Source organism: Suillus plorans (assembly GCF_016647745.1).
Source record: "Suillus plorans strain S12 chromosome Unknown HD556scaffold_61, whole genome shotgun sequence".
NCBI classification, from domain to species: Eukaryota; Fungi; Basidiomycota; class Agaricomycetes; order Boletales; family Suillaceae; genus Suillus; species Suillus plorans.
In genome coordinates, this window is record NW_024537445.1 from 232549 (window position 1) to 260326 (window position 27778).

General features: G+C 48.1%; 11 protein-coding genes across 11 annotated transcripts; 5 read left to right on the plus strand and 6 right to left on the minus strand.

The window, feature by feature from the left end:
• Positions 1-812: 812 nt before the first annotated feature.
• HD556DRAFT_1244207 (uncharacterized protein) lies at positions 813-1929 on the minus strand (the record flags this gene model as incomplete). Its single annotated transcript, XM_041298426.1, has 3 exons — positions 813-979; positions 1009-1299; positions 1350-1929. Coding segments are annotated over 3 exons (1038 nt in total), but the record flags the coding sequence as incomplete, so codon positions are not given.
• Positions 1930-3687: 1758 nt separating this feature from the next.
• Positions 3688-5234, minus strand: HD556DRAFT_826043 (uncharacterized protein). Its single transcript, XM_041311746.1, has 8 exons — positions 5149-5234; positions 4965-5073; positions 4745-4909; positions 4653-4692; positions 4567-4596; positions 4288-4502; positions 4042-4238; positions 3688-3991 (listed from the first exon to the last, which is right to left on the minus strand). The coding sequence occupies exons 2-8, from the start codon at positions 4999-5001 to the stop codon at positions 3725-3727; spliced, it is 951 nt and encodes a 316-aa protein (XP_041156314.1). The 5' UTR covers positions 5002-5073; positions 5149-5234; the 3' UTR covers positions 3688-3724.
• A 1268-nt stretch (positions 5235-6502) lies between these two features.
• On the minus strand, positions 6503-7367 carry HD556DRAFT_1433842 (uncharacterized protein; the record flags this gene model as incomplete). Its single annotated transcript, XM_041305263.1, has 2 exons — positions 6503-7148; positions 7204-7367. 2 exons carry the CDS (start codon positions 7365-7367, stop codon positions 6503-6505), a joined length of 810 nt encoding a protein of 269 aa, XP_041156315.1.
• Positions 7368-8142: 775 nt separating this feature from the next.
• HD556DRAFT_825789 (N-terminal C2 in EEIG1 and EHBP1 proteins-domain-containing protein) lies at positions 8143-10298 on the plus strand. Its single transcript, XM_041311744.1, has 3 exons — positions 8143-9025; positions 9081-9221; positions 9276-10298. Exons 1-3 carry the CDS (start codon positions 8228-8230, stop codon positions 9981-9983), a joined length of 1647 nt encoding a protein of 548 aa, XP_041156316.1. The 5' UTR covers positions 8143-8227; the 3' UTR covers positions 9984-10298.
• A 120-nt stretch (positions 10299-10418) lies between these two features.
• HD556DRAFT_1447255 (uncharacterized protein) lies at positions 10419-11011 on the minus strand (the record flags this gene model as incomplete). Its single annotated transcript, XM_041307233.1, has 2 exons — positions 10419-10706; positions 10769-11011. 2 exons carry the CDS (start codon positions 11009-11011, stop codon positions 10419-10421), a joined length of 531 nt encoding a protein of 176 aa, XP_041156317.1.
• Positions 11012-11123: 112 nt separating this feature from the next.
• HD556DRAFT_1447256 (uncharacterized protein) lies at positions 11124-11619 on the plus strand (the record flags this gene model as incomplete). Its single annotated transcript, XM_041307234.1, has 4 exons — positions 11124-11202; positions 11258-11315; positions 11365-11466; positions 11532-11619. 4 exons carry the CDS (start codon positions 11124-11126, stop codon positions 11617-11619), a joined length of 327 nt encoding a protein of 108 aa, XP_041156318.1.
• Positions 11620-12283: 664 nt separating this feature from the next.
• Positions 12284-14204, plus strand: HD556DRAFT_826166 (Alpha/Beta hydrolase protein). The gene is made up of 8 exons (XM_041311747.1): positions 12284-12856; positions 12915-13038; positions 13087-13273; positions 13324-13470; positions 13526-13777; positions 13831-13918; positions 13970-13997; positions 14046-14204. Exons 1-8 carry the CDS (start codon positions 12419-12421, stop codon positions 14108-14110), a joined length of 1329 nt encoding a protein of 442 aa, XP_041156319.1. The 5' UTR covers positions 12284-12418; the 3' UTR covers positions 14111-14204.
• HD556DRAFT_1399782 (acyl-CoA dehydrogenase NM domain-like protein) lies at positions 14052-16705 on the minus strand. Its single transcript, XM_041303801.1, has 9 exons — positions 16540-16705; positions 16278-16487; positions 16024-16225; positions 15851-15970; positions 15654-15803; positions 15082-15598; positions 14982-15024; positions 14918-14929; positions 14052-14862 (listed from the first exon to the last, which is right to left on the minus strand). The coding sequence occupies exons 2-9, from the start codon at positions 16396-16398 to the stop codon at positions 14357-14359; spliced, it is 1671 nt and encodes a 556-aa protein (XP_041156320.1). The 5' UTR covers positions 16399-16487; positions 16540-16705; the 3' UTR covers positions 14052-14356.
• Positions 16706-22834: 6129 nt separating this feature from the next.
• Positions 22835-23440, minus strand: HD556DRAFT_1447260 (uncharacterized protein; the record flags this gene model as incomplete). The annotated part of the gene is made up of 3 exons (XM_041307235.1): positions 22835-22890; positions 22940-23222; positions 23273-23440. 3 exons carry the CDS (start codon positions 23438-23440, stop codon positions 22835-22837), a joined length of 507 nt encoding a protein of 168 aa, XP_041156321.1.
• Positions 23441-23522: 82 nt separating this feature from the next.
• On the plus strand, positions 23523-26660 carry HD556DRAFT_1447261 (uncharacterized protein; the record flags this gene model as incomplete). Its single annotated transcript, XM_041307236.1, has 5 exons — positions 23523-24008; positions 24066-24356; positions 24403-24561; positions 24619-26254; positions 26314-26660. 5 exons carry the CDS (start codon positions 23523-23525, stop codon positions 26658-26660), a joined length of 2919 nt encoding a protein of 972 aa, XP_041156322.1.
• A 134-nt stretch (positions 26661-26794) lies between these two features.
• Positions 26795-27526, plus strand: HD556DRAFT_1447262 (uncharacterized protein; the record flags this gene model as incomplete). The annotated part of the gene is made up of 1 exon (XM_041307237.1): positions 26795-27526. The coding sequence occupies one exon, from the start codon at positions 26795-26797 to the stop codon at positions 27524-27526; it is 732 nt and encodes a 243-aa protein (XP_041156323.1).
• Positions 27527-27778: the final 252 nt, after the last annotated feature.

The window sequence follows — 27778 nt, forward strand, 5'->3', positions numbered from 1 at the left end:
CAGGCACCGTTATGCATAAAAGCAACGGCAGTCGAGGATTAGCGTGAGCCATGCATAACGATGGAGTCGCTTACCAGCGTAATTTATGCATAATAATGACAGTATCGCCTGTCTGTCGAGAGCTTACCTGTCCATCTCCCGGGCAAGAATACTCCTCAATCAATTTCATCGTGCAGGTGCTCGATCGACAGGTTCCTTACTAGACCACTACTTCCTAAGGGGGTATCGAATGCAGGTCCAGTGATGAAAAAGTCCCATGGTGAAATAAATAGAATTTACAGAAAGGCTTTGGCAGTTCCTTGAATGAGTCGGGTATCACTCTGAGCACCCTTTCTCTTGCTCCAAATACGCCCCTCGGGATCATCTTCATCTACCATCAAGGGCATGAGATTGCCCATTTCGAGGTAGCATCGATAACGGTCCCAAGCATACTCAAGTTCCTTGTCTGGGGGGTATTGATCTTCTGCAGCATTGATACTGTCGCGGATGCGGCGCAGTACAGAAAGCACTCGTTTGTGTGTTGTTGGTGGGGCTGTCCCACGGCGCACAAAGCCGTCGGGGAACTTTGTCTCAGGACCCGAGAAGAGACTGCGCAACTTGATCATCCCATCTCGTACGATTTCATGCCGTGCAAAGTAGGGTGTCATAAGGTTAGTGAAGTCGGTGTCGGACACAGAATTCCTCTGTTGGATGATGTCTAACGGTGAAAGTGAATGCACTCTGGGATGAACCCACAATAAGTACTGGGGGGCAAGAGGTTGGTTGGCATGGGTGGAAACAGAACGGTCGACATCCAAGACCTTCCCATAAGTCTTGATCTCAGCTGAGTGATTGATAAACAAAGGTGTAATGTTTTTGTGCGCAGTAAAACGCTCGATTTCTCCATCCCAGTCACGACACATGTTAAAGGGACCTGCGCAATTGCAGGTAATGAGGTATGCTAACCAAAAATAAGATTCGAGATCGTGATAGAACTCGACTTTTGTGTTTAACATCGAGGCATCGGACTCGAAGGGAAGTGTCCCCTTTGCATCATATCAGTATTGGATATCGGATCGAAAATAAGGAAGTGACTTATGGTACGTGGCAAGGACGCCTCCCCCCCAGGTTCCAAACAGTCTGTGGCAAACCCCCAATCAGATGCCACCCCGTTTCTCATAGGAGTCCACTCTTTTTTTGCCCCATCAGGACGCGGAGGGACAGCGGATTCAGCAGATATCATTTCTACGAGGAATATTGTATTACCATCGCTAACATTGCGATGCAAAACCTTGCGGCGTTTATAAGTGTTACGATGACCTCAAATAAACGTCAGATATAGAAGTATATGGGCAGACATTCAATCTCACCGACTACGGCACCTATGATGCCATGGAAAATTTCGCATGCAGTTCCGAACCACAAGATGTCGACACCACAGGTAGTAAAAGACGTGCGGGATCGATATCTTTCCTCAAGTCGAAATTTTCCTTGGAATTCGTCGAGAACCGTGGCCAGGGCCTGCGATGATAGCATAGAAGCACATATGGAAGCAACTGACTGGGGAACTGGAAATTCGGAGAACAGGCCGAGGGAAGGATACATATGGTCTTTCATGATGGTTATTCCTGGGAGGAACTTGGTATCGTCCCAACAGCGACTGCCAACGTGACAATACATTCCATCCAGCCTCTGAGCGCACTCTATATCTGAACGATCACCAGGATCTTCCTCGCTGGTGAAAACCCACTCGCCATTGGGTGAGAGAACAAGAAGAGAGTCCCATGCAGGATCTTGAAGTTTCTTGTGTATTACGTGGTCGCTCACCGTCTTGGATGGATCCCAACAGTCTTTTATTACAAGATTTTTTTTATCCTGTGCGCCCTCGACGGCAAAAACACGCGTGCCTTGTCCATGCAAACCTAATTTCTCGTCAAGAGAGTACAACATTCGGTATGCAAATAAGACATGCCTATTGATCGGTGAAGGTAGCCAACTAGCTGGAACTCCGAGTCATCGCACGCCGCTCCATTCTCGTCTTCGTCCTGCCAATACCTCTGATCATCCCAAACCTGAATCGTGGCGGGAAGGACGCGGAATATATGGACATCGTATCCCAGCCATGAAAGGTCCGTTTCCGTAAAGTAGTTCATCACCTTCGAAAACAATTTCGGGTTTGAACTTATGTCGAGTGCTTCGGAATAAAGGCTTCCGCCGTGCGTGAACACAGATAGGCGAAGGGCCGTTCCACATAGACTGAGACAAGGGAACCATTGGCGATGAGGCTGGTGGTGGAAGACAAAAGTAGCCTTATCGGCGAGCTGAGCAATGGCACTCATCAAGAGCATGGGGCTGTCTTCCCACTTCACCTCGACGACGGAAATGACCTGGGCCCACTTGGTTTCCTCCGAATCACGGGAAACCAAGATTATATCGGGACTGCGAGTGTCTTCCAGCTGAGTCCTGTTGAACACCTTCCATACACGCAATCCAATATCCTCAGGAATGGTGGCACCCCTCTTGGAACAGTTTTTGTGCCTGCGGCTTTGAATTGTGATCTAAGAATCAACATCAAGATTTTGATAAGTAGAAGCACCAGTATCGCATACATACCTCGTTGAAGAAGTTGGTAAGAAGACTCTCAAAAGTCTGATCAAGTGGGGTGCCAGCCTCCTGCAACCAATTTTTACGCTGTAATGGTAGGGGAGCTTTCGAAGCTGCTGTCCATTCATAGGATCCTTTGGTCTCCGTGAGTATGCCGTTTGGTCTGGTCCAGCGTTCAATCATCGTATTGCGTTGTGTAGGGGAAAGAAACTCGTCAGCGCTATTAATAAGATGATTGTCAGACCAGGGAAGGTCGCAGACCAAGAGAGAGCCGATCTCTGCCTTCATGGCTGTATCAGGAACAAACGCTTGGTTGTCCTTGTGTAATGTCATCACACCCGCTACTATGTAGGTGTGGCTGTGACATCCTGCACTTGATGAGTAAGTCGAAGTTATTGATCCTAAGACCACCACTGACACAACTGCTCTATAACCTTGAGTTTGCCAGGCTATGAAGATGATGACGCATTGACAATAATTTGATGGTTGACGAGAGTGGGCATATAACGAATCATCAGAGTGATTTTGAAGAGGATTTTTATGATGGGAGATAGTTCTGCAGAGTCAGATTCGCCACTCTCGCCTCTATCACCACCCTGGAGGCCTCAGTCTACCCAGCCTACAACAAGACACTCTGACCCATTCTATGGTCACTTGCAGGTTTCCCAGTTATGCGTACGCTTCATTATGCATCTTTTTGCTTGTCTAGAGTACTAATACATAACCTTTTTCATCTTCTAACTCGCAGGTTTCCCGGTTATGCGTACGTTTCATTCATTACACATCTTTTTGCTTGTCGTCTCATCCTCTTCCAGCAACCAAAAGTGCGCTTTCCCACTGTTAATTAAATACTCATGCTTTTTTTTACAAAGATGGCGGCATCGCTTCAAGTTGATAATGATGCTATCATTTGCTGCGGACGGAAATGTAATGGGCATGTATCTCTACCTCAAGCCGAGGCTGCTATGGTGCATATCACCAATGCGGCCGCGTCGAGATTTTCGTATTAGAAATAAAAGGAGTGTGGTGGTCCGGTTTAAGACCGACTGCAAAAACGACCGTGATTAATCGATACAACACGATTTAGATAGGCCCTTCCCCACAAAGGTGGGAGTCGAGGACGAATTAGCTTCTTTGTGCTCTAGCACCAGTCTTTCTCCTGCTTTCGCTCCCTGTTGTGTAAAGTCACTTCGTCGTCGTCACTTCTCTTCATAGCATGGTGACGAGACTCGGAGAGATCCTGTAGTACGATCGTGGTACTTTCAACAGCTACAGCCACGCGTGTCCTACGTTGTCCGCCAAAAGTTACGATGGGTGTCGGAGAGGATGGTGAATTATCGTCTGAACTTAAACGGAAGATGAACGCGACGACGACGCTCAAGTTCACGACGATGAGAGACATGGAACACTAAATTGTGGTCAGCAGCGCTCGAGGTCTAAACATTGATGGCACCGAACCTCAACTATACCAGCCATAACCTCCCTGAGCCCTCCACCAGAGAGGATGTAATACGCATGGGTGAGACTGACGATTGTAGTGACTGCTGACGTAGAGAAGACAGCTAGTATCCGGACTTTTTGCGACCTTGACAATCTGACTTTGTAAATGAGGGAAAATGGAGCGATGATGAGAACAACATCCGCTAGAACGTCGGCTGAGATACATCAGATGACCGGTATATTTTATGAACAATGAATCCCCACTGGTCATCTGCGTTATTGCAATACGTCTGCCGAGATCGCACTGCGGAAGTGTCTGTGTTTTCCAGCCAGTCTCAGTTTCACAAATCCACCACAGTTGTGAAAAAAGTAGTGCCCATATAATGCCGAAGAAAGCGACAGTGCACAGGAGAAATCTTCTAAATCTTCCTGGGATTGTGAGTCGCACAATAGTAAACAACATGGATAACTTCGATGACCTGTGCGTGCATGTCAGTCTCGTCACGTTGCCAGGCCACTAGAACCTCAGTGCTAGTGTCTTACCATACAACTCCGTAAAAGGATTGGGCAACTCTGATGGATGTGGCATTGGTAACGTCTCTCAAGTATGAGTAAAGAAAAAAACGCACATGTAGTATAATGCTATCCTTGTGCTTTGGGGGTATTTTTCTGGGTCTCTTCAGTAAAATGTATGCAACATGCACACTGCGGAGACGCTCACTATAGTCTTGCAGATACAAGCAATCAGCGAGTAATAATGTAAAGTCGAATATCATGGCGATGGCTGCCCATGCATCGTCAATCCCCAGACGTTTCTGCCGCGTACGAACACATAAACGAAAGGCTGTGATAAGGACAGCAACGGTTGTGAGACTAATGTCTGCGACTAAAAAAAATGGTATCAAGTACACCGATGCAGCAAGTCAAGTAGCCAGACTCACCTTCCGTCTGATAAAGGGTAGGGGCTGAGGGCGACATAATACGCCTGAGGAAGCAATCAGATTGGCGAACGGCCCCATATATACGCGGCCACACGTGAAAAAAGGGCTGCTCGATTCAAAAAAATTAGAATTACAGTGACGCGTCCCGAGTCATTCCGTGACGTGGTTAAACAGTAGTTCCTACATGTTTAAGTTCCTGGGCCCCTGCATTATGGCGCGTAAATTACATTGGGTAATTCAAATTGTATTTGGTCCAACGAAACCACGCAACTTCTTGCAGAGTCGGGGAGGTAGTTGGTACGCCCAACAATAAGACAATTCGAGGACGAAAGATCTAGAGGGGGAACCACGTCGAGGAAAGAGGTAAAACGGCTGAACTCGGATAGTTGAAAACATGTGTGTCGATAGACCTAAGGTAGTGAAACTGAATTATGTATATAATCCAACGAATCTGCGAAGAAGCAAGTTGTCATGATCCAATCAAATGACGCCAAAAGCCTATCAGACGCAATAAATATGACCCACCCTAATAAAGGACCGATCGGTTTTCTGATGCGGCAAGGTGTCCGCGTCGTGCTCTCTGGTACCAGGCGACAACACACCAGTGATGCAGATGGTGTTTGTAATTGAGAAGATTTGGGTGCGCCTGGGGGGAGCACGGACGTCGGCAGTGGATACATGGTGTCGAGAGTGTTCCAGAGATCTGGCCGCATCTGCGAGAACCCATGTTTACATAAATCGGCGGAAATTTAATGAATTTAACGGGTAATTAGGATAAATATAGTTCTACGGCCTCATGCTTTTGCGCGAAGTTTGGTTGAACTTAAGCTTAAGTCTCGGAGAAATACCAGGGAAACCGGCCTGGACTTGGTGGCCCGGGTAGCATTACAACGAGCCTTCGAGAGGGCGACTCGAGTCTTCACACTATCCTTCCGGAGTCCAACAAGTCCATAGTATGGCGAGTGTCGGACTTTTTGAAGTTTGACGGCATCCACCTATGTAGCCATGTACGACAGAATCCGCTGGTTGGGGCAACTGATATTCGCGATGAAGGCGGCCCGGTACGTTCCGTAGCGAAGGGAAGACAGGGCGACGTCAGCGAAGCGCCCATAACCGCATCACTCAAAGCCAGATGAGTTGTAATATAAAATAATTGATGATCGTGTCACTCCAGATGAACACGTAGCTGTGATTCTATAATCAAAGGAAACTAAAATGAAACGCGCACGATTGAAAGTATAAGTATACGAGGGTATGTTGATCATTCTGATACATAGTAGATACAAAGTCTCAAACACATTAACTTCCGATCGTAAATTACTTTGTATCTCAGCGGCCATAGAGATGTATAAGGAAAAGAAAGAGGAGGAGGAGAGGGGAAATAGTCAAGGATACAAGGGCATATATGATGATAGATGTGCGATGAGTTGAGATGCGGAGAGAGATCCAGGAATACAGTGATGAAGGGAAAAAGAGTTCGTTCGTTCGTTCGTGGACAGCCACCAGTGCCAAGTCCAAGGAATTAATCAATCCTAGTATTAACGCGCCCCGGCACCAAGGTTCATAGCACCCAAAATGACCTCCCACGCCAAATCAAGACAATGCCAGAGTTCGGGATCATGCACGCCCAATGCAACCGCGTTTCTCCATACAGCAGCGATGTTCTGGGCGACGCTGGTGAGTGCGCCCATGCCGGGAGCCGAGGACATGAGGTGCGCGGATAGGGTATGGAGGGCAGGTCCGGAGGATAGTGTGGCGCGGAGTGCTTGTGAGGATGTTAGGGTGGATAGAAAAGAGGCCGGGATGGCTGGGAGGAGTGCGGAGAGGAGTTGGGGTGCGGAATGGGTGTAGAGGAATGTGTGCAGGGGTGGGAATGCCGCCGGGGCAGGTACGGTGAGAGGCAGTACTGGCAGTGTGAGGCTGGCTGTGGCGCCGTAAGATGGGGGTGATGGGGGCAGGCGGGGCAGTGAAGCACAGTTTGATGCGAGGATGAGGGCGTGAGTCGCTACGAGAGTGAGTTGTGAATCGGAGGAGGTGGATGATCTAGAGAGAGCAAGTATGTGTGTAGGGTATGAAGAGGAAGGGCCGGATGGCCGAATTGGGATTGTTAGAGTTTGTGTGTGGTGAAGCTGGGAGCGATGCATGGTCGAAGGCAATTGAATGGCTGCGATACCAGCAAACATCCTGAGTGATAATAAATTAGATTGAGTTTTGAGTTGGAGTATGTATGGGTACTGACTGGTTTGCCTGGTTCTTGAGACCACGTCGTACGTAGTCGACTGGGACATGAGAGAGCTCAGGATCGATAGCAGCAATGTTTTGAGTTGGGACCTCAAGGTATTGTGGACGTTGCAACTTGCGAGGAAGCTGAACGTTTGAAGGATAAGATTGCTGCGAAGCCATTGTGGGAGTTGCTGATTCCTCGTAATCCCAGATGGCTTTTGTTTGGATTGGGTGTGCAGGACGGACTTGGTACATTGTGATAAAAGGATAGAGTGGTAGTAGTTAAAGATGAAATTCGTGAACTGCTTTATACCGATATAGTCTTCCACCTGGACCGTTTTCAGAACAAGGATGATATGTTCTTCAAAGTGAGCTTGTTCACTCTCTTTCACGCTTTTTTGGACATTCGTTTGTAGATACTTTTAGTAATTCCCAGCGTCTCATTGAACCTTGCTCGACCTCCGCGATATCTTTGAATTCAAGCCAGCGCGCCATCACTACTAGACAAGGACGTAAGTACACCTTCACCTCTTTTTGGTCACCCCCGAGAATTCATTCAGACCGCATCAAGAATTTCGCTCAAATGTGGCATACCTTGTTGAGAGGTAAATTTACGTCAACTACCGAACTTGCGCTGACCATGCTTCCAATGGTGGATCACAACGTTTTGAGTCCACTAACCTTTTGTGGTACTTGTAGACGACCTTGTTTGCGTGGTCAAGGCAAATTTACGTCGATGTACGTGTTCTACATAGAACCGAATAAGGTGGATTAAGTTAACTCTGAAACGACATACACGCCTCCGCCGCAAGATGACGTTTTGAAACCAATCCCGTAGTACTTGGCGAGAGGAAGCACTGCGAGGTGGAACACTGTAAGACGTAAACTGTGGAAAAATATACACGATTGTGGGTTGTGGACTCTCCGTGCTAAGCGGGTGGATAAGAAATCTCGTTATTAATTGATGGCATTGTTCTGCATGTAACCTGGAATTGGCAAGTCAGCATCGAACTAGTTCCACTTGGGACGCTCGTCTTCTCATGCCTCGACACCCACCACCAGTCAGAGAACGTTCATCTCCCGCTAAGAAACCTTGTCTTTCGCCAACTCATCACAAGCGGTCCACGCCTGATGCCCGCCCGAAATCTCCAATTAGTCCCGCTAGCCCTACCCATGCTACCTCAGGGTTCCGTGCTCAACTCGCACATCTCTTGCCTCGCCATGCTATATTTCTCTTACGCCTTACAATCCATCAGCTCAGCAGCGTCCCCTTCGTCAATGGAGAATTCGAAGTACGCTGGAAGCTTAAGGGGGTCACCTCTGGCGGTGGTCTATTGGGCAAGGTGAAGAGTAATCGCAAGGGCAAGGTAAACGGAATCTCTGCTTCAGCTAAAGGGAAAGAGAAGGAAAAGCTTCACGAAAGCGAAATTGACCCACCTACCCCCGACGCCGATGTCCAAAGCATCGCCAACTCAACCTCATCCCATTCACACGAACTATCCATCCCCTCGGTCATAGTATCCTCAAACACACCCACATCCCTTGGTCCAACCTCAGATACGCGCACCACGACTAGTTCATCATCTCGTCCTCAACACGTACCCCCACAATACCTTTCCGCTGACTGGTTACCACAATCTACCCCACCAGACCCGTCCCCTTCTCTTGCTAAATCACCTCCGAATGCGTATTCTCCCGCCAAAGGCCACACCATGTTCGAACAGTTACAGGAACACAGCGTGGTGTGGGAGCAGACCCTTGATGTTATAGTGCAGATGGGTATTACCAGGGAAACTAACGAGCTCGGAGGTTGTGAGGCAAAATTTGTCGTCATGCAGGTATGTATTTACGTACTAGCTCTGTCTTGTCATCTTTGCTGATTGTATTCCCCAGCGAGTTATTCCAGGCGATCCGGATGCACCCCGAAATCCTAGGCTTGGTGCTGTCAGCTTAAATCTCGCTCAATACGTAGACGCTGGAGTCGTCACTCGCCGTTATTTGCTTAGGCAGAGCAAGACTAATGCTACCCTCAAGGTATTTCTACCATCAGTCTCTGTTTTTTTGGACATATTTCTCATTTCCTCATAGCTCACCGTTCAACTAGAACACATTGGCGGCGAATCATCCTACATCGCCCCACCTCTCCCTAAAGGAGAGATTTTAAGCGGGGTAGCCGGTCTACTCGACAACGACATCTTCCGAACACGACCACGCACTCTCGACCTCTACGCAAACGAAAACTCATCCTCCTCCTCTGTATCTACCATCTCGACCCACTCTTCCGGAAAACCCGGGCCCAAACGGAAAAAGAACCCGTTGGACGCGAGCCAACTCCCCAACACTCGTGGTATCCGCGGGACAGAGAAGCTCATCGAAGCGCTGTTTAATCCTGTACCTGTCACATCTCCAGGACAACTCACCCCCTTCACATATCTCCACGAGCCTTCTGCACAGTTGCATGACCACTTTCGAGAACCCATCACAGAAGATGGGTACGTCCAAGTTTACGGGGAGGGCGAGGATGAAACAAGACTCGCAGACGAATCTCTATATTCGAATTCCGTGGACCTGAACCACCCTATTCCAGCGCGCTTGGACTCGGAGAGCGATTATCAGAGTGTGCAATCGAAGTGGACTGGCTCGTTACGTGCGCCATCTGTGAAGAGTATGGCTGCGAGTCGGTCAGGGGTCAATCGTGATGATGGAGTGGGAGTGAGCACTGCTGTGTCGAATATGACTATTATGGAGAAGCGCACGTGGTGGCGGAAGGTGTTCCGTGCGGGGGCTGCATCATGATCGTAAAGGTCTTTCTTTTTCCTACGTTTACGTCTCCGGGTTTTCCTTGCTTTTCTTGTTATTTGTTATACAGGTTTTCGATTTCGTTATTGCACGACTGCACTGCTCTGGGACTATTCAGATAATAATCTGGTTATCGTTTATATCTATAGCCACATCACGCTCCTACTTTATCGTTCTATTCGTTCATCTTTCACTACATAAATTGCACGGTATGGTATATAACCATGCCTTAGTAGATTATCCATGCGATAGGGTGCTGGCTGCCTGAAATGAAATGTTATATGCGCGAGTTTAAGTTGGATCGTTGAAATTCGAGGCATTATCTAAGATTATATACTACAGACAGCTACGCACGTCGCATCTGCAATATTGACAACAGAACTATCGGCTCAGAGATCTTCCAAGAAGCACTGAACGACTCTCACTCACCGGCTATGACGCATTAAGCTGCGTACTCGACCCCACCGACCCAAATATCCCCCCAGTAATATTCTGCCTCACCTCCCTCGTTTTCCGCGCATGTGCAGCTTGTGCTCTGCGTTTCTGTTTTGCTTCTTTCATCTCTTTCTCAAGCTGGATCTTCGCTTGTGTTTGTACCAAAGCCTCGTCTTCGGCGCGTTTAACGTCTAACCGTTCGCGTACCAAGATCCTGAGACGCATCCCTTCCATACCCAACAAATCGGGTTTAGTCCGTAGGAGATAATTATCAACTCCACCATGCTACTCCCAAAAAGCGAAAATGAGAACCCACAAAACATAAAAACACAAGCCACAAAACGCACCTTATTAATACTCTTAAGCGCACGCGTCGTAAGCTTTACTTTCAGATCCCGCCCTAGCGCATCCGACATCAGCCGTTTGGTGTGAACGTTGGGAAGCCATGTGCGTCGGGTTTTGTGTTTTGAATGCGGGACGTTGTTTCCGTATTGTTTGGTTTTGCCGTGGAAGAGACCGAGTTGGGAGCGGCGGAAGGGAGTGGAGAGTTTGGAGAGGGCTGAGGAGAGGATTTGGGGGGTGGGGAACATGGTTGGTGGTGTTAGTAGAAAGTCTTTGTACTTTGTACCTTTTGGCTGGAAGCAGTCACGTGAGTAATGCGTTAGTAACGACGCATACATTTTGCTTGGTCTTGATTCCACCATGTCCACTGCAGACGCAAGAGATTCGACTCGAGAAACCAAGCTGACTCTGCCAAAAACATGGCATGCAGAGTCTGCTGGTGAGTAGTGCACATTCGCTCGCTTCCACAGAACTCATTGTGACTGGCTCGACAGACACTATGGGCTCGATGGGCATGTTCCTCGCTGGCTTAGTGCTAGTTTCTAGAAATCGGTACGCCATATTTCCATGCTGCTCTTATCCTCAACTCATCCCATCACAGGTACCTAGCATGGCCAGTAGCCCTCCTCGCGCTCAGCAGCTTCATGAACCAGCACCCTATTCGGACAAAGGAGGGTGGGAGCACGCCTTGGACGGCTTTGATGTGAGTTCGTCTTGTGCGCCGTGCAGTTCGTAGATTTAACTTGAATATACGTTACTTTTATTTAGGACTGCGACCTTTGCGCTGCTCGTGTCGCACTCTGCGATGTTCACGTTCACGGACCCTAAGACTGGCGCGCTCAAGTTTTCGTCGTAGACTTGAAGTCGTGATTATTGTGCTATATATTATTGGGTTCGACCGTGATTGCGTGATTATTTTTCGTCGTGGACTGCTTGTTTTTCTGTTTCAGTCATGCCTTAAACTTTTGTGCAGCTGGTGCACATGCCACATCAGGGAACCCGAGACGGAGTTGAGGATTGGATCAGGCTTCGCCGCCGCTTCAGCCACTAGAACTCCTTTGTTGACATGTTAGACCCCGAGTCTGACTCACTGCTAACATCCGTTGAATACAGGAAGGGTAGGACCCGCAGTCAACTTCATCGTCATGCCTGTGCAGGAATGGTCAAGACATGGTTTGTGCTAGATACCTAGTGAGTACTGAATACTCATGTACAAAATGATCTAGTATACCAGGCTTAGACCTTCGAAGCCATCACACATGCAACCGGGCTAATGAAGATGATACCCGCCATGAAACATGTAGAACCGCATCCTGGCTTACCATGCAATTGTAACCAGTACTAGATAAGCTATTCCTTTTAAGGATCGCTTGGTAAGCTTCTAGCCTGATTTCCGAATCACATGCTTTCTGATCACGCGCAGCTTCCCGCGCGGCGATCAATCAATGCCATGCTATCCAATGATTGAACGCACACGTCGGCATCCTACTATGAATTTGAATCGGCCTACTATTTCAAGTCCGAGATGGGTTGCCCACCGAGTATCATGGAGGTCTATCTAAATATTCTGCAAGATAGTCAATCCGTTTATCGGAACCAATCATCATATCATAGAAAAGTTAGCTTCAACTTGAAGGCAACGGTTGCTGACAACCATGACATCCTCATATCCTTACACACCTACAACGTTCCGGGCAACTGTGAAACCGCGCCCATGGGTACCATTCAAGTCTCATGAAGGGCCCGTCAAAGTCCCGTTCCTGCCCTTCAAGCCCAGGTCCGATGACTTGCTCGGCGTCTATAACATCAGCACGCATATTATACCTGGAGCTAATCCCAGGATCACCCCAGATATTCCAGTTCCCGAGCCGCCTCCTCGCTCTTCGAAAAGAACCGGGAAGGATATCAAGAAACTAGGACTCGAACTCATGGAACAACAGGCCCGGTTAGTGGAGGACGGTTATTCCGCAGTTGCGAACGAAAGGTTGCTGTGGAATTGTGTCAACCGGTATGTGAAGAAGGACCGAGACGTCAAAGTCAGAACGAAGGGGATCACATTATTCCTTGTGCACGGAGCAGGCTTTCCGAAGGAAGTGAGTGCCTCCTCACAGTTCGCATGCTAGAATCTGACTATACATGATGTATACTTAGATTTGGGAGACCACCCTATGTTACCTACTAACTGCTTGTGGTGTCATAGACGAGATATGGTCATGGGAGTTCGTGCAACATGGCGACTCTGCTCTGCTGAACAAACATAATCTCAGTGGTACCTGTGAGATGCAATTTCTCAGACCTCTTGCTTGGATTTAATCGAGAACAGTTGACTGGACTGACAACGCGAGAGACATCGCAAACTTTCTCATTAACTATATGCCAGAAGAGGTAGAAACATCTCTCCCCATTCAACTTCATCGACTTCCTGCATCCATCGGTGAATCACGTCAAAAGAGTGGCTTCTCCTCCCGGACCTTGGTCGTAGTAGGACACTCGTTTGGAGGTTGCTCAGTGTATGTCATTGGCGATCCGGAGACCTGTCGAATCTCACAATATTGAACAGGACGTTAACTGCGTTGCACTTCCCTACCTTGTTCTCCTCGATGATTCTCCTCGACGCGATGATTGATACTTTCCAGAAATATACGTGGGAGCACACGCAGTACTTGGTTGGGGCTACTTTGTTAAGGCGTGATCAATGGCCAACACGGTGATTAAACTTTGACTACACTCTTGCATCGGAGTACTACTGAGTATGATTGCAGGGAGGACGCCCTGCGTTCCTTTAAATCTTCACCCATGTTCTCCGCTTGGCATCCCGACGTCCTTCGGCTCTATGTTGATTTCGGACTGTACGAGGATGATAGCGGAGGCGTCAGATTGAATACGTCTCCCGTTCACGAGGCTCTTATCCTCGCGAACCCACGGGTTAGCCTTGAAACCTGGGAATTGATGGAAACGCTTGACGAAAAGATTGAGCTACTGTGGATTCTTCCCGGAAAACCAAGCCAGGATGTGTAAGCCAAAACGACAGGATCAAGTTCGCTGACTGATAGGCGTTATCCGACAGGTCGATGCTAGTGGAAGATAGGAAGCAGCGTGCTTGGCGCAGACCTGCCAATTCATCTAACATCATCTTCAAGTCGTCTAGCCATCTCGTCTGTATCTCTTCTTCAATTGTTTATATAACTAACATAAGTGTAACCTAGATCCCTCAAGAGGCTCCAGAAGAGCTTGGTATGTTGACATGAAGGATTAATCGTTTGCCATCTAACGTTCACACAGCGCAAGTCATTGCCAACTTTCTGAACAGGAAATATGTTATTTCCTCAGGGAAATCAAAGCTCTAGAATCGTGTATAAGAATGAGCCGGAAACTTTAGGAACCATCACGGTACTTAAACTTTGACTAGGCCCTGGATAATATCACGTAGAGCATGGCTTTTTTTCAGACATTGAAAGTAAATGGGGAGAAAAACAAGCCACTAGCTGATTATGAGCTTAACGGAAAGTTATGAGCAACCGTCGCCAAAGATCCATCATATTGTATGCAAGGTTGTAATAACCTTGAACTTCAAATTCGAGCTCGCTCCAAAACTAAAGTCGCGCCGCTGGCACCTGAGCCTGAGGGGAGCTATAGACAGGCAACGTCTTGCTAAATTCCTCCCAGCGCTTATCCGATATGATAGGTGATGACACGTATGGCTCGACCTCCATCGCAGTGAGCAACTCCTCCAGGCGAGGTAAAGCTGCCGACAATGCAGCATCCTCCATATGTACCATGGCCTTCCGCGTAAACACGCCATGTTCTACATACCACGCAGCATCTGTCTTGACCGCATTGATGAGATACAGATCGACAAGACATTGGGAGACTTCTTGGTCGACAGCGGCGTCACAGGCCATGCGGTGTCCCACGGATTCGACCATTTGCTGACAGCGTGGCTGTACATATTGCATGAACGCTTGCGTGAAATCGGATGAGGAGGAAACAATATCGGTTGCTTCATCGAATAACGAGATTTCGTGCATCGCAAGTGGCCCATCTGGGTGTGTCGAGAAAGGTAACTCGTACGTTTGCGACAAGGTATCTGCCACGAGTCCTATAATTTATCTGTAAGTCTTTGGTTTGTGCGAACATCGATGTACTGCACTGACGCATGGAAAGCGCTGGAATCTTTGATCAGCATCATGTCACCGGAGAAGGCTAAAAGTCATTTACCTAAAATGTCACCTTCAGCGATGCTAACTCCCCTCGCCTCGCTCTGTGAAACAGATTAATTCTTCCTCTAGCATGACTGTCAAAGAGAAGGCCCTCGTACATAAAAGTTGGACAGCTGGTTATATTCGAAGAGGCCTTGGGCTCCAAGCCTTTCAGACAGTGCGTAATTTGCAACTTGTGCATGCTGATGCATGACTGCTTTGCAGCAAGCCGCGATGCCGTGTCGCACACGAACATCAAGATTCTTGTCCATAAACTGTTGGACAGCCCATTTGTGAAGCGCTCTCAGAACGAACGCCTGAGCAATGGCGTGTAATAAAGGGAGCTGTTGTGTTCGGTATGAAATTATGGGCAAAGGATTTCCTTGCAAACTGGTGACATGACGACGCTGAAAGTAACGCGCGGCGATGTACGATCCCACCTGAAGGTAAGGTATTGCAGCTGAGCCAAGCGCTAGCGACCCGACCGCAACACGCCATATAGACGACATGAAGTCACGATGGATTGTGTTGGACTTGGTGAGGTCTCCGAGAAGGGCCGAAGGCGGTAAACGGACGTGATGGAAGCTTGTGAGCGCATGATTGACGGGGAACGAGCCTCCTCTAGGTGGTAGCAACCTAGTCATAGAGCAATAAGTTTGAAATCGGTGAAATAAATTTAAGAAGCACTCGCATTGAAGTCACCCCGTTGCACATATCATATCCGTCGTTCAGATTCACAAGAAACGGTCGAGGTCCACGACATTCGCCATCCACGTACAGTTGTGCGAAAACAACGGCGACGCATGGAAGACCTTTTACTGGAATGGTTGGCGGCATGAACCTGCATCATCGTGATTAGCAGCTCTCAAAGATATACTGATCTCGTACTTGGCATCCGAGGGCGACGGCGTATGGAGGTCGAATTCGCCTGTTGGAAGAAGTGTGGCTGATGTCTTCATTCGGAAGATGTCTAGGCCTCTCCCCAGCTCGGTAAGGCAGAATTGGCCACTGCAAAGAGATTATGTAGTGCCTCTGCAAAATGGACATCAAGGTTAGCTCACCTGACATTCCATCGAAGAATGTCTTCAACGAGGGAGACTAGATCAGGTCTAGTAGTTGCAGCATATTTTGCAAGCGTTCCTGCGACCAGATTGTACTGGATTGTCACCAGCGTAGTCGCGGCCCCATCTCGGACCATGATCGGGTCGGTGTGGATGTCCCAAAATTTTTGCGTCAAATTCAATGTGTCATTAAGAGTGATGCCTGCAATACGAGATCAAGACATGCCCCGTGAACAAAATAGTTTGATATGCACCGAGTGCTAAGCCAATAACCTTGGCTCTTTCGTATGAGAGAACCACTCGAGCATTGCGACTGAGGAGCTCGGAGCGTTTCTTGAATAGATCTGACTGACAAAGCTGCGACGTAGGTGTCATAATGGAATGTCTCGGAGTGGGGGAACGAAGTATGTTACTTTAGTTTCTCCGACTCTCGTCTGTTATATAGTATCTAGATAGTCAAGGATCTATCAGCCACAATCATGTAGGCCACGGGGTTACAAGAAGCAAACATCAAACCTTCAAGTCGGGTAGCATTCAAAAAAAAAAATGAGCTGATCGACACCTGTTTTGGACCAGCCATATTTGGTGTAGCTCAGCAGGTGTTTCGTAAATGCTCGTCTTGGTTTTTACGAAGGATAAGTCTGTTCCACCGATTGCGCAGTAGGGAGCTTTTTTCCAACACCTGGCAAAACTCAGTCATAGCCGCTCGTATCTGACAGTCTATCAAAATGTTGCACATACTACATATGGAGCAGCTTGAGTGCGAGATGAGATACCTTGTAGATTTGAATATGCCCACTTGCCTGACAGCTTGGTGCGAGCCCGCTTGCTGGACGTACTACTACATATCTGTGAATTCCAGGACCCGAAAAGGACCTTCCAAACTTAGAGTGCGGTGTCTGTTACTGTTACCACTCCGCCACCATTCGGTGGTTAAGCTGTGGCGAAAACCTGGGTGCCAGTCACTGCAACGTAAGAACGTAACGACAAGATTGGTAAGTAATTGGATTTTTTTTCATGTTCGATGGGTCAGACTCTCACAGGCTCAGAGCCCTCCCATCACTAACGTCGTAACGTCGGGTGTTGGGGACTTCTTTGTGCAGCCATCCATTCTGTGGCTGCCCTACTTAGTATGAAATGGATGAGCAGTGCACAAATCACATGCCCTTCCGGACCAAGTGACTCGCTGATCAGCAAAAGACTCATAATTTTCGCTTGTCAAAAAGAAGTAGTATGATGCATACGGTGAGCTTACGGCGCTGCTAATGGAGCAACACGCGCGCGATTGGTGGCATAGATGTTTCCGTGAATATAGTGTTTTTTTAATCAATTTTACGCCAAGGTCTCACAGTGATTAGGCAAGCGGAGTCCCCCAGCTTCATGCTCGGGGGACTCAAGGAAAATTTGATTGCGAATCAAGAGACCGAACTACAAGATACGGCAGCATAATGCGAAATGGGTTCGAGGCTCGAAAAGACGCGCTCGGATGAGCGATGAAAATATTTCTAAGACGAAAGGAAAACGAAGTAAGTGACAAAGGCACGATGAAAGGTGCTAAAGGGCTAATTTTTTTATTTTATTTTTATTTTTTGTCTTCTTGTTTTCTGGTCTTGATGCCTTTTACCAATCTGTACGAGCGAGCTGAAAGTGAGAAACTCTGTCGAGTCCGAGTGGTGTCTCAAGCTGAGTGTGACATGTGTGGTTGTGACGCGGGCGCGCGCCCGCCGCTATGCAGTAGAGCGTTGAGCAAGAATGGGTGTTGACGCACGTATTTCCTGAACTCTTCAGAAGACCAACGACCCGCTGTTTGAATCAAGTCTGGCGTCATTCCTGCGATAGCTAGTGCCGTCGCCCCTCCTGCCCTCATCGAATGCCCTGACATGCGAGACCCACAATGTTCCTTCAACCGTCGCAAGAACCAACCGCGTGTCGGTATTGATCCCGCGCTTGTCAACCACAGCGCTGGACGGAAGGGAAAAGATTCATCCCGAAACGTGATGTAACGTTTCAGCACTAGTAGTGGGTCACGCACTACCAATGAGTTCACGAGAATGAGGATGGACGTTCCAGTCCCGAGGTTATCGTTTTTCTGGTAGGGAAGGGTGTAAGACAAGGAAGTTGCTGACATCATGAGCGTGTGGCGCATAGGCACTTTCCGATATGACTGATGCTGGACAGCATCTGGCCAAGTCAATTCTCCTAATCGTTGCAGTGTCAAAAAACCTGTGAAGAGTAGTGAGAGGAAGAGACTGTCGTCGTAGGTTGGTGTTGGTCCCCAAGTATTTCGTACTCGCTCTAAGTCGTCCACACACAGAGGGAGGTTTCTCTGCACTGGACTGGACATCCGTCGTTTGCAGCCGCGCAACGTTCGAGCTACTATTGCAGAGCGGCGCGCTTTTCGGACGTCGGGATATGACTCCTCCAGACGATTTCCAATGCCCGACAGGTAGGAGTCAACCAAACGAGGCTCGATATGATGTGAGAGCCAAACAACGTAGAAGGATAGCGTATCGACCGTGGGGTCGATTGGAAGATGGTGTAGCCGACAGAAGGTTATATATGAGTTGAGGTGTGAATCGTAAGCTGAAGCTGTCGTTGCCTCGATTGCAAAACCAAGGGCAACCGAGCGCTCATACAGGAGACGCTCGTGCGTCCAGGCTTCCCTTGTGGGTTGCCTAGACGATGCGGACACCTGCATCATTTTTTCGCTGCCCCCAGCGCATTCCGAGGGGGTTCAAAGTCGAAAAAGCTGGCATCTGGTGCCAACATTAATACACGTTCGTTTTGGAACCGTGAAAGCGCATCTGCCACTCCGTTACTATACCCAGGTACGAATTCTACCCGCAAATCTACGTCGTATTGTAGAAGAACGTCTACCGCCGCAAGCAGGATGGTGTTGTAGGGAGGATGAGCACGAAGCGAGTTGAACATCGATACTGTATTGCTGTTATCGGTGTAAATGAGCATTTTCGAGGGAATTTCCGTCATGTTAGGGATGAAATGAATGGCCGAGCAAACGGCAAGAGCTTCGAAGAAGTAAATGGTGTCTTTTGGGGGATCCACGGGTAGTTGGCATTGTCCAGCGAAGTTTTCATGGGGAAACCATAGTCCCAACCCCAGACTGGAAGCGTCTGTATAAGCCACAACCATGTCGTCCGATAGAGGATCAAAATCTAGTGATTTGTAGAAATACAGACCCTTCAGTCGATCCATGTGGTCCGCCATCCAGGTGAGTTCTCCGATTATCGCATTGTTCATGTGAAGACGCGCTAGAGGCAGTTTCTTCCCTCGCATCTTTTCATACACGGACGACAGTCCAGGCTTCAGCAAGGGGAAGATGTTGAAACTCCACTCACACCATCCTGCGAGCTGCTGGTACTCTCTCAGCGTCCATCGAAAGTTTTTGCGTCCGAAGGCGCGTAGGTGATTAATTAGTTCAACCTTCTTGTGAGCTGGCAGTGTTGCTGACATAGCGTTTGGGTCCACGTCGAACCCAATAACTGTCAGAGGCGACCCAAACAGTTGTTTGGGTCGATCGTGAGGTACGCCGATCTCGTCCCATAATTGCAATAGGTGAGTCTGCTTTTCCGGGAAGTCACATTGATATGGCTCATAGCGGAGCATCCGCCCAGCGACTTCGAAGGAGAAAGAGTCGTCCATATACAGCTTAAGAGCGTTGATGAGAGTGTGATGAATAGCGATCCATGCGACCAAAGACATGAATGATATCCAGACTTTAGGTGAGCCGCGTCCACCGAAATTGTTGCAACGATCAACGTGACGTTGACCACGAAACATTAGTACCTGCTTGGCTTGCCACAGCGGGTGCATAGGAAGTCTGCGAAAGGCTTGGGATACATCAGATTTGAAGAGAAGCAGTTTTTCGTCTGGATAGTCCTTTCTAAACTCCAGTAGGGATGCGCCTAGTGAGTGTAAGCCATCCAGTTTGGTCCCTTTAATGTCATCCGAGTCAATCATAGAGTTAAGCGAGTACTCCCCGGCTGTATGATCTACGACCAGACGCAACTTGTCCGAATTTGGTTTTGGGACCGTGTGCATAGGGACACTATACATCCCAGGGAACAGCTCAGTTCCAAAACTTTCAGACACTCGTCTCAGCCGCAATTCTTCATTAAGTTGATCTTCAATGAACTTCTCCTGCTCTTCGGACTTTGCGCACGTCCGCATTGAGTTATCGTTCATTGATGGATAGTTTTTGTCAGAGGCGTCCGCCCAAGGCCAAAAGCCTTCGCGTAGGGCACGACACACGGACTGAACGAAAGGCTGATTAGGATGATCCACCAGGAGGTCTTGGAAGCGATCCACTTTGATGGGTGTTACTATCCGAAAGAGTTCCGGATGATTGGCAATGGTGTGGGCCACGTCAGTATCTGTAAGGCAAAGCGGTGCTGATGGGACCGGCTCTGCATACTCTGTTGAACGCGCTGTTGGACTAAAGGATGCATCGGTAGAAGACCAGATTAGCCCTCGACGATAACGTGGACGCGAAAGGAATTGTTCAGGTTGATTTGCCTTTGCCATCTTCGGTGTGTTTAGTTCTGACATGGCGGCGTCCACATATTCGTCCGTTTTGTTCAACATTGCAGATGTGTGCATAGCGGCAACTGGAAGCACTGCGCGTGCATTCTCCGTTGTTCCATTTGCGGCAAGGATCCCACTTAGCTGAAGATTCGCGTCCTCCTTCAGAGGACTTAGTGGATTCTCCTGAATCCATGAGGAGTCGGCCACCAGCGGAGAAGTGGGAAGCATAGAGATCTCTGAAGTATTCGAAATCAGAGAGCTCGTACCTCCGAGTGTTACCGACTCTGAATCTAACGGCTCTATCATACCGGAGGACATGGTCATGGTAGGTTTCAAGCTGCTGGTCGAATTGTTCATTGATGTGTTCCGAGTAGGCGTCAAGCTCAGCCTGTCGGAAAGGGAATGCAAACTTGTAGGCTCGTGCAGCTCTGTTCCACGCTGCATTCCAATGATTTTGTTTGGTGATCTTCTTCGTCGCCGTTTCTGAGACTCCGTAGGCAAACTCAACATCTCCGATGACTTCCTTATGCTTTTCGACAGCGCGCGAGGTCGTAATGATGGTGTGGATTGCATCGAGGTTGAGACTTCGTCCGGCGACAATGTCAGCCCATCCGGACTCATGGAATTCTGGACTTCGTTCATGGTACATAAGCTTGAGCTTTGCTTGCTTCTGGTCCTGCGACCAATTTTGGAGGATGCGGATGGTATGTCTGAGGTTAGCGGATAAGGGCTTGGATGGATTCTCGTGGACAGTTGGTTTGAGGTCAAGACAGGCGAAATCAAGCTTAGCCCGCTTTCGAACAGGTTCTCCTGGCTCGACGCTGGCTCGTTGACTTCTGACAACCTCTGGACATGCTTCATCTTCGTCAAATGCTGGTTCAATTGATTGGCGTCCTCCGGCAGTTCCAGACGCTCTATGGTGGGCACGACTCTGTTCTGATTCCCATTCATCAAGCATGGCGAGGTAGATAGCCGCAATCGTAGAGGGATTTTCGCCTGAGCCCAATGGGATGGTTTCTTTGACGATGGAGGAGATGACGTAGGCCACATCAAATTTTGAAGCCTTTGCGGTCCTAAAGTCTTTGACGACGTCAAGGCATCTCTTCGCCACGTTTTGTTGGGGTAAATGCGCTCCATCAGAGTCGGTTTCAACTGAAGCCCCTCGCATTCCGGGTCCCCTAAGCGATGGTTGCGTTTGGGACGTATTGGCGGCATTAGTGTTACTTGGGCCTCCAGAATCTGACATATGATGGAAGTATGACCGAATTTGGGTGTTGAAAATTCAATATTTACGAAAATTGGAAAGTGCAGACGGTGCACAAGCAGACGGTGCTTTAGGAGACGAGTATGCGACGTGCCGAAAAAATCACGTCAGTTAGATACTTATATCCAGAGAAAGGGGTCTCTAACGATGACGCTGAGTCATGTTTTCGACCAGCGTCGCGAATCGATTCAACTTGGTTAAACAAGTTTAACCCCGATTAAAGTCCAGTCCGATCTGGTTTTTTAGCCATTTTTGGCACAACCGGACCTGGACCGGTTCCGGAGTCACCCGAGACTGGAAACCGGTTTCCTTCAGTTGCCGGACCACATTACAGTACTAGGTTGAATCAACTTGCACTGGTGACGGGCGCTCGTAGAATGAGTTTAGGGCAAGCGGGGCCCTCCAGCTCAATGCTCGGAGGACCCACAATCAATTTAAGTGACAGCTCCTACATGAAACATAATTGTATGTAGATGGTGCACAAATGACACCCGAATTACTAGTATACAAGCCACCAAATGACTGGTGACTGAGAAAGTTGAGCTTCATCAGTAAATCACCAATTTCTCCACAGAGATCGACGTTTTCGATATTTTCTCACAGTAGTGCACAGTGCTGACAGAGCTCACAGGATGTACAGCTTCATATGTTGTCAGACCGCACAGCAACGTACAGTGCCGACAAAGCTCACAGGATGTTAAGCCTCATACCTTGCCAGACTTCACAGCAATTGCAGTTGCTCAAAGCATGGACAGTTCGCACAGTGTAAGTGACTTGATTTCGAATCAAGTGGAGTACCTCCCAAAGACATGACACCATGTAGTACTAGTTAAACTTAAATTCAACACCGTTCGGGAATGTTTCAGGCGCAAAACAAATTTCATACTTGACAACAGGCAACATATATAAGCATACTACATGCAAAACTACGTATCCATATGGTCAATAGATGTAAGAAGGACAGGCATAGTACAGCTACGAGACGAGTACTATGAAACGAAGCGGTCAGTCAAGAACTATTGTGGGTTGCCGGCTCGGCGGGATTTCCACATCTGATGCACCTATATGATATTATAACAATGACATTGCAAAAGATTATATTGCACCTACCGAACGAACTTATTTGATCCTGTCTCCGCAATAACACATGATTCTGAGGGAGATGAGACCAGCCGTACTTCCTGAAGATGATCCTCATCCATCCCAGCCCAAGGTCCATATCATCTACTTTCTTTTCAGCGGCTTCTGCTTGGAATTGGATTAGGCTAGCGAACACCTCATTTTCCCGTAGTATGCAATCCACGAGCATCTTCTGAGCGAGGAAAACATTGTGTTTCGCTCTTACAACATCCATAACCAAGTTTGCCTCGGAGTCTGATGGTTCGTGGACGGACTATTGAAATGTGAGGTGTATTGAGGAACTGATGGACGAGATCGACTTACCATAGAACTGACTGCTTCAAGGACATCGTATAGGTCACCAATACCGGCGAATGGTCCATCACTGCGATTATTGTTGGAGCCAAAATGAGTGGAAGCTGGAGAGCAGGAAGCGCTTGCTGATAGCGATCGCAGAGTGGTAATATCAAATTTTAGTGACTCAGGAAACATGAGGAGAGAATGTAACGTGTAGATTCCGGAAAACGCCGGTCAATTCTGGCCTTGTCTTTTCTCAGTCCGCGATCACAGCATTATGCCAGCTCGCTGTCCTTCTTGCGGGAAAGAGTTCAAGGACCATACCTCTGTTGCTCGCCATATGAGCCAACCTCGGTCCGGGTGTAATACTTGGCTAGAAGATTTGATCCGGCTCGACTCGATTCTCCCACCCAGCAAAGACGATCCTATGGTCACAGATGACCTTCACGAACTTTATACGTCCTCCTATGAAACAGGAGAGGATATGAATATGTTTGACTTTGGTAACGAAGGAGAGCAAGAATATGGAGGTAGAACTCAGGATAGGGATGCGGAAGTAACCGACTTCTTTCCTGAGCCCCCACTCGCCTTTGAACACGGCTACACGTTCTTAAGTCTATTTGAATCTGACGAGAATAGCGTCTACCGCAAAACCAACCTTTACTATCCGTTTTCAAGCAGGAGAGAATGGCAACTTGCGGCATGGCTTCTGCGTTCGGGCCTAAGCATGGAGAAGATCAATTCTTTTCTAGCATTAGAGATGGTCCGTGCTTTATTTTCAATGTTCTTGCGATCACTTGAGCTAACGGCACATACTTAGATTCAGGATCTACATCTATCATTCCACTCAGCAAGAGAGCTTCGAGGTCAAGCTGAATCACTACCGACTGGCCCGCGTTGGAAATCCCAAGTTATTCGTACATCTCACGCTACAAAGTCGCCGGTTATTCTCTACTGGCGGGATCCGATCGAATGCATTTCCAATTTATTCAATCACCCTTTATTTCACATCCGTATGGACTTTACGTCTCGCAAGGTTTATACTACAGCGCAGAAACTGTCTCGGGTGTATACTGAATGGATGACAGCTGACCATGCTTGGGAAATGCAGGTATGTGATTCATCTTATACGAAGTCATTGCCTTATATTGTTGAAGTCGGCGCTACCTCATGGCGCAACACTCATTGGTACTATTTTGTCTTCGGACAAGACATGTATCACTGCATTGACGGGTGATCGCGTTGCACATCCACTCCTTCTCAGCATTGCCAACATTCACATGAACATGCGGTTAAAATCATCCTCGAACACTTTCGTACTTACTGCGCTGTTACCCGTCCCTAAATTCATTCACAAAAAGAAATGAATGAAGGGCGTGTTACAGGATCGGCTTGTTCATCAGTGCCTGGACGTCGTATTAGAACCACTGAAGGTGGCTACTCGAGAGGGTGTCATGTTGTCAGATCCCACTGGACGCAGTCGTTACTGCTTTACCCCACTTGCGAGTTATATCGCTGATACCCCTGAAGCCATGATGCTGGCATGTGTCAGTGGAAAGACGTCTCCTGTTACGATGGCCATGTACAAACAATTTGGAGATGCATTCCGACATGAACCCCGCACAAGAGCAACGACCCTCGCACAGCTAGATGTTGTGCACTCGCGTGCTGATGAAGACAATATCGAAGCATTTTTCCGCGAATCGCAGAAGTTCCGCCTGAATGGCGTTGCAAAGCCTTTCTGGAGTGATTGGGCATTAGCGGATCCTGACCGGTTTTTCACACCTGAATCTTTGCACATCATTCACAAGAAGTTTTGGGATCACGACGCCCAGTGGCTTATCCTCGCAGTTGGAGAGTCTGAGATAGATTTTCGCTTTTCCATCTTACAGCCCACCACTGGTTATCGGCATTTCCACGAAGGCATCTCAAAACTCAAGCAAGTTACAGGTCGTTGCCACCGAGACATTCAGCGATCAATTATTGCAGTCTGCGCAGATGCAGCACCCCCTGGTGTCATTGTCGCTGTCCGTGCACTTTTGCACTTTCATTACCTCATACAATCACCACGCATTAACGACGACGATATCCGCCGCATCTCAGCTGCATTAGATGAGTTCCATGCCAATAAAGATGCTATTATCAGCACTGGAGTTCGCCGAGGAGAAGGCCGTACAGTTATTAACAACTGGTACATACCTAAACTCGAGCTTATGCAAAGCATCGTGCCTAGCATCCGCAGCTCTGGCATTACAGGACAATGGTCTGCGGATGTTACTGAGCACGCACATATCACGGAGATAAAAAACCCCGCGAGGTCCAGTAATAATAACAACTATGACCCCCAAATCTGTCGCCATCTCGACCGTACGGATAAGTGCAATCGCTTCGAACTTGCCACAAGCCTTCTAGACCGCGAGCAAAGTACCGAGGAGTTGGAGGGTGTTGGAGAATTTGCTGACGAGGATGATGAGACTGACGGTGATGTGGACGATACTCCCGCAGGACTACCCTCCGGATCTCAACGACCTGGACAGCCACGTTCTATTACGAACTACTTTGCAATCACCAATATGCTCCAGCAAAGGGAAATGGGATCAGTGCCAGTCCCGTTACGCACCTTTGTTGTCAGACGGACGGCTTTTCATCTTGCTTACGAACCTTCTATTCGGAGTGTTACTCTTGATGAAGTTGCCGTCAAGTTTGGCCTACCAGATCTGCGCCCAGCTATGGCTAATTTCCTTCACCGTGAGGTGACTTACAGCAACCGCGTTCACTCGATTGGTGGTCCCAGAAGGGCTGGACATAACGCCGAACTCCCATTTCATAAGGTTCAAGTCTGGTTTAAAGTCCGTTTGCAGGAGATGGAATTTCACGACATCTGCGACATTCGCCCAGCTCAGACATTAAACTGCGCGCCACCCAGCGACCCCTGGACATTAGGCCGTTATGATAATGTCATTATCCAGACTAGCACAGAGCACTCTTGGCCTGCTAGTAGTCTCACAGGTGCGCTCTTTCTGCATTTATTATGATATTTACTGTAAGTTAAAGAATGTTTCACACAGGTCACTCCATCGCACAAATCAGATTGATCATGCGGCCAATTGGCAAAAACGGCACGCTGTGGGCATGGAAAGACCGATTCATTGCATATGTCCAACGTTTCAATATCTCTAGTGAATGTGATCCAACTACTCAGTTGCACGTACTGAAAAGAGCAAAGTGTTCCAATGGCATTCGGATGGGCGGTGTTATTCCAGTTTCTCAGCTGAGAGCGCCTGTCAACCTCATTCCCCGCTTTGGTGCTGCTGCAGATAAGCGCCTCACACCCTATAATAGCATGGAGCATGCAACCGAGTTTTGGTTAAATTATTTTTGGGACAAAAACACCTTTTTTGTGCTATCATCGTAGTATACTTGTAGTATACTTGCACTAAGTTGATGCTTGATAGGTTCAATTTTAGTATGTTTAAAAATCACCCCCAAGTCGTACTATCGTAGTCGCCAATGGTAGGTATTCATCCAACTGTTACTTCAGTCTTCATAATGGCGTATCACAGCAAAACTGTTGATTATGGAATGAAGATGGCATCGCTGATGTCGGTTCCCTACGTTAGCAATGTCCATACTATGGACAAACTGACAGATCGTGAGCTCAATCACTTGATTGTCAAAGAAGAAAAGCCACCAGATAACGCTGACAAGCCTCTCAGTTTCATGTTGGCGCGGATTTTTTGGTCATTTACAGTCACACTCCCTGACATGATGGAGCTGAGGGTCCCTTTACATAAAATTCGCTACAGGGATCACAGACTACACAGTAAATTCACCCTCATACATGAACAGGACCTGGTTCCGCTGTTCAATGAAGATGAGCAGCAGTGGAACTGGGCGCTTCCAATATTGCATCTCGATGAGCCTCACATTGAACAGATTGAAGAAACTGTTGGAGATGGGTCAGAGGAAACTGAGAATGAGATGTCTGGGAGTGGGGTCAGCGACAGCTTACCAGAGGGTCCGCCAGTTGAGGCTCGGAAACATCCATTCGAGGAAATCTTCGCCTCCTTTTTCAATATCATGTCTGGTGCTGTTGCCCATGAGCAGCCAATGGTCATGAAGGCGAATAACGCAGTGATATGTACATGGAGTTCGGCCAATGCCACGTGTCCTGTGAAGGACGAGGAAATTCAACGCAAGCCTGACCTTGCGCTGTTGAATGACGTGACAGCTCAATGGGACATGATCAAGGCTGCTATCCCTCACCAACGGGTACCATGAACTGTGAGTACACATGTACGACCACTCAGGCGGTGTTGTAACACCTGGTATCAATATCGTCAGTGATCCAAACTTTTACCTTCACATCTTATCCTGTCTTGTCTTCAGCAATCCTGAGTGCCTTGGATACGATCCTTCGATCCTCATCTTTACGAAAACACTTTGGCCTGCCCGAAAATCCATCAGCTTTTTCTCGCCCGACAACAAACAAACTACCTACCCTAGATCAAGCACACGAATCCTTAGCCAAAT